The sequence below is a fragment of the Arachis hypogaea genome, chromosome 3 (genome assembly GCF_003086295.3).
Source record: "Arachis hypogaea cultivar Tifrunner chromosome 3, arahy.Tifrunner.gnm2.J5K5, whole genome shotgun sequence".
NCBI lineage: Eukaryota > Viridiplantae > Streptophyta > Magnoliopsida > Fabales > Fabaceae > Arachis > Arachis hypogaea.
The window spans coordinates 142,520,675-142,526,251 of record NC_092038.1 but is presented as its reverse complement, the minus strand read 5'-3'; the positions used below and the strand labels follow the sequence as shown (position 1 = coordinate 142,526,251).

General features: G+C 31.3%; 1 protein-coding gene across 1 annotated transcript; it reads left to right on the top strand.

Moving 5' to 3' along the window:
* Window positions 1-387: 387 nt before the first annotated feature.
* On the top strand, window positions 388-1,957 carry LOC112734862 (uncharacterized). The gene is made up of 3 exons (XM_025784364.2): window positions 388-612; window positions 1,099-1,255; window positions 1,742-1,957. The coding sequence occupies exons 1-3, from the start codon at window positions 610-612 to the stop codon at window positions 1,786-1,788; spliced, it is 207 nt and encodes a 68-aa protein (XP_025640149.1). The 5' UTR covers window positions 388-609; the 3' UTR covers window positions 1,789-1,957.
* The last annotated feature ends 3,620 nt before the right edge of the window (window positions 1,958-5,577 follow it).

The following is a 5,577-nucleotide window of genomic DNA, read 5'->3' as shown; positions in this document are numbered from 1 at the left end:
AAAATTGACATATCACTATAATGTGTAAACAAAATATTTATATAATTATCTCATTTACACCATAAACAAAATAAATAATATTATATAAATTAATAAATATTTTGAATTATGTATTTAAATAAGTAAAATATTTAATTTATTTATTTAAAAAAATCCCATTGTATTGGTAAACAGGAGGCAACAGTTGTCACTTTTTAGGAAATGGTTTATATTTATCTCGTCTCTCTACTATTAATATATAAAAGAATATAGGTAAATTAGAATATCCTCCAATAGGAAGACGCCGCGTGGTAAGAATTACATAGCTTTGGCCAATCATAAAGAAGGCGTGACGCAATGCTCGGGGACCCCATTAATTTATAATTATATTTAAGGTTCATCTGAATTAGGTAACGTGCTATTATAAATCCATAATTTCGTAAATAAATAAAACGGCGAAATATATCGTTTTTCATTCAGATCGCAGTGTCCCACACGCGCATACCCACTTCAAATCAATAAGGTTGGGGAGTCTCTCTGCCGGAAGGGAAACAGAAAACCCTCTTTTCGTTTTCCGGCGATATCGTTCTTTCTTCCAACCGTTTCCGGCCATCTCATCTCCCAGCAACCATGGTATTCCTCCTTTTCTCCTTTCTTTATTGTTTGTCTTTTTTGGTTAAATTAATCTAAGGAAATTCATCTTTCTTGAATTTCAACCTAGATTTAGATCTAATATGTTCGCTTCTTGATTCTCAGCTGCAGTTAGGTTTTCTTTATTTATCGAACTCGATTTGTTGCGTTTGATACTTTGATATTCAATTTGATATGAAAATTGGTTTCTCTCAATTCTGATCGGATTTCTTCTAATTAACATGTGATAATATTCAATATTAACTAATTAATTCCTGAACTCCACGGTTCCTTCGAATTTTCGTTAATAGCTTGTGGATCGTTTTGCCCGTAGGTTAATTTAGGGTTAGGGATCTGATCTTAATTCGGTGAACAAGTCAATTATGTATTCCCAATGTGATGTTCTGTGATTTGGATTGATTCAATTTATGTAACGATTTTGATTGAGATGATTATTATTGTTAATAAAATTGGGGAAATTGGGTGTAGACGACATCAAGGCGACTTGCGGACAGGAAAGTAGAGAAGTTTGAGAAGAACATCACAAAAAGAGGGTTTGTGCCAGAAACTAACACTAAAAAGGGAAAAGACTATCCTGTTGGTCCAGTCCTGCTCGGTTTCTTCGTCTTTGTTGTCATTGGATCATGTGAGTCTACTTGTTCCTCTTTTTCCCCTTTCTTTCTCATTCTAAATTGCCGTTATTATTAGAACTACATTCTTATTTCTGATTAATATTTTACCGATCATAATGATATAGAGTAATTACTTGGTAGTTGTATGTGTTGTTTACACAAAAAAAACATCGGTGTTAATAACACGCATATATAGCTGGAAACTTGTATTCGCAACAGGAGATATTCTGCAATGTCCTTTGCGAATTTCGGAAAATTATGTCGATTGTATTGCAATGCTACTTGGTGACTCAAATGCAGGATCTTGCTTTCATATCTGTTTTTCCTTCAAGTGTAGGGATGGATGACATAGAGTTTTCTCTTGAGTATTAGGATAGTGTTTGGTAGCTGATTTGTAATATTTTTATACTCTGTGCGCCTTTCTTCCATTAGCATCTTCATTCATGGCCTTCAATTTTCCAGTGTTGCTAATTCTTTTTTTGTGTGGGTTCCTTTGACAGCTATCTTTCAGATAATCAGGACAGCAACGAGTGGAGGCATGGCATAATTTGAGCTATATGCTTTGGACTGTGTCGTCATCTCTTAGCGCTGTAGAAAATGGCAATACTTTTGTACTCGTTCTTGTACTTGTACTAGACTCGGTTCCTGTTCACGTTTTGATGAACTATGAGGATTTCTAATTAAAATTACTACTACTACAGTATTACTTTTTGCTATTCTATGCCTACTTTAATTTTATACAGACCGGATGACTTTCTGAAACTAGTTAACTAAGGATTGTATTTAATTTTGCTTTAACTTGTAGTAATTTTAGCAATAATATAGTTCATAATTAAACCATAATTTGTAAGAGACTAAAACTAGGGAAAACCAAATGAGATGATAGATCGTTGCAAAGAGATAGAGGTGGAAAAAAAACACTTTTTGAATAAAATAAAACCATCATTTTTTCACGTAATTGGTGCCACCTTATAAAATGCTAGGTAGGAGTCGGTATATAACCGTCCTTATACATATACAAAAAAAAATGCAAATATATAAAGTTAATAAACTAGACTTTTAGTAAGTTACATGCATTTTTTTTTGTGACTGAATATAATACAAACAAAAAAACATAAGAAAAAGAATAGCACTCCTTTTTAATAATAACTACTCTAAGTATATTTATTTGTTTAAAACAGCAGTCTTAGATATATGCATTTTGTTATCTATCCATACATATTTTGATGGTGTCAGTAAATTTAAACTAAAATAAGAACAACTATATTTGAGAGGGGCGAGAGAGAGTGAGACGAAAACTAATAGGCTGCGGGCTGCGGCGGATTGCCAAAATCCGTCTCTAGGGCTGCGTTATTGAGAATAAAGTATAAAAGAAAGTGTTATTGAGAATAAAACATAAAAGATAGATATACAAAATTTTGTATTTTTGTATTTTGTTTGGTGATAAATTAAAACAAATTATGAAAATTTAATTTATTCTTATTTTTTTCATTTAAAAAATCTGAGACGAAAAATATAATAATAAAAAATATAATTTTAAAAAATTAACAAAAATAATAAAAGAAAAAATAAGTTGTGTTCTTTGTTAGTCTGTGTTGTTCTTGTTAGGATGGATAAATATATTAATTGAGTGTTTTTGAACACATTTTATGCTTATGTTGTCTCAATAAACAACAATTCAACTAGGTATCATTTAAAAGTTGTACAATATTCAACCTTTTATTACAATGATTTAAAAAAAAGTAAAACAAACACATCTAAAAATTATAAATAGATCTAGTGTCTTTTTAAAATTAAATACACATTCAAAATACAAACTAAATAAAACTAAAATTTAAAATTTAAATTTCAATTTTAAATTTCTATTTGAGATTTAATATATTTAATTATTAATATATTACAATTTAAATACACATCCAAAAATCAAATTAGTTAGAATTCAAAATTTCGAATTTAAAATTCTAAAATAAATCTTAAACCATCTTAAATCACTAGTAAAATATTCGTTCCGTAAAGATTTAGAGCTGCATCGCCTCTCCCTCCTCATCTGTGGCTGTTTTCGTCTTCTCCGCGTTGGGCACTCCTTTGATCTCCTCTTTCGGCGACGCGTTCCTCCCCGCGACGCGCACTTTCCCTTCGTACACCCCCGCGCCTCCTCCATCGATGGGCTTCTCTCCGTCTGGTCTCCTCCCTCGCGCCATGCACAACCGCCCCCTTCTCCCGCGCTTTTCCTTGTCTCTTTCCCCCCACGTCGCACTCCTTCTGTCTCTGGTATTTCTGCTTGCAAAATTCTAAAAAAAAATTGGTTGAGTTCATTCATGAAGATATGTTATCCTTTTTTTAGCTTAATAAAAAATTCTATTTTTTTAAATTTATGTATAATATTAGAAGTGTATGTGTTTTTTTTTAAATGTATTTGTGATTATAATTTTTTTTTCACTCATATGTTTGATTTGGGAGTTGTAATATTAACCTAATTTGGATGTGTCAATATTTAATTTTGGATGTGTTTGTGTTGTTCATTATGTTCTTATGTACATATATAAGTTTTTTTACATGAGTTTTGGATGTGTTGATAAAATATTTAGAGTGCATTCTTATAATTTTAGATGTGTATTTGAGCTTAATTTTTTCTGTATTCAATATGTAATTTAGAACTACAATGAGAATAATTTAGATGTGTTAACACATAATTTTGAATGTGTTTATGTTGTTTATTTAATTTTAGATGTGTTTTTGACATGAGTTTTGAATGTTTTGAATAAAAAAAATTGAAGTGAGTTTAATTGATTTTGAAAACTTCACTTATTTTTTAAAAATTAGTACACGAAAAGTTGTTACGAGTTTTATGGTTTAGTTTGCAAAAAATTAATGTATTGCAAGTAGTTACAAATTTTACGGCGATAAGTATTTAAAATAAAAAGTAATTCTTTAAAAATAGGAAATATAATTAATTAAAAAATTAAAATAATAAAATATTAGATTTAAAGGCTGAATTTTGTTGTACAAGTAGCATTTTCCAATAACAATCAAAGGCAGCCTAGCAGATGGCACAAGGTAAGGGAGCCGATTGACATTTGCCAACATGCCCGCATAGGGCATTAGCACTATCATTAAGCTAAATGGCATTGAGAAGTGGCTCCTTTCATAAACTACCATGATCAATGTCTAAAAGAGATAGATTTATATCTTAGGTAAAAATGGGTCTCTTCATTCTGCGTTCTTCATTTTCCCTTCTCTATCTTTTTCTCTTAGATGGATTTATTTTCGTGGGTGGATCATTCTACAAAGAAGAGTAAAACAACAAAGATAATGTTAAGAGCTAATACTTTTGGTAAAAGAAAATGAAGAATTGATTACTATTCGTTCAAATACAAGATAAAAATATATGTATTTCTCTGTTTAGACTGTAGAGCCATGAGAAATATTTGGATGTTCACAGGCCGGAACACATTTAATGTATGGTTCATAAACAATTATAATCTTTGAGTATAGATTTTTTTTTTCTTTTTAACTTTTATAATACACATTAAATGTACATAGGAACATACAAAAATTTATAGCAAGTCATTGGTAAGAAGAGGCTGAGAACGATCGGGGTTTCTCATCAAAGCAGCACACACCAAAATGCATCTGTTCACGTCTTCACAAGCCAACATCCCAAAACTATTCGCTATGACTGCCTTCAAGATAGATGTAGCATAAGGCCTTGTGTTCAGTTTATAACTTTATATATTGCATGTCAAATAGTGAGTGTTGAATGTTGATAGATATGTTAATTTCTCTATTACAGCGGTTGCTTCCTTGTTTCTTTGGCTTAATATGGAGAAAATTACCATCATAAGTTTAGTTAAAATGTACCTTGATTGGTTGAGGCATCAAAGTTGGAATCCCAGCTACTTCCAAAGTACAGTTTGCAAATTGTGAAAGTACAAATCATTGTCACACTTGTAACGTGTGAGCAAGAATTCACCATCGTTTTGACTTTTGAGACCCCTTGACATGTGGCATACATACTTGGTAACTCGATACCCTGTTCTGCTTCAGAAAATTTTAAGTAGTGGATCAAAGACGATATGAAACATTTTACACCATTTTTTTTTTAATGTGGAATCAAATTTAAATAAAATACGTGCACACACACACACACTAAGAAAAACCTCAACATTTATCACAGATCCAAGCAGATCCGTCCCTAAATCAAAACCTTCGCCCTCAAGTGGGTTCAAATGAAAACCAATCACTCAAAACATAAGAGACCAACACAATCATAAAACTGGACAGTATGAAGAAACTGAATCGCTGTAACCTATAAAGTATAAACCATAGATATCAC

Coding starts and splice junctions, on each gene's coding strand:
- LOC112734862 (XM_025784364.2), top strand. Junction 1,256..1,741: donor CTTTGTTGTCATTGGATCAT/GTGAGTCTACTT, acceptor TTCCTTTGACAG/CTATCTTTCAGATAATCAGG.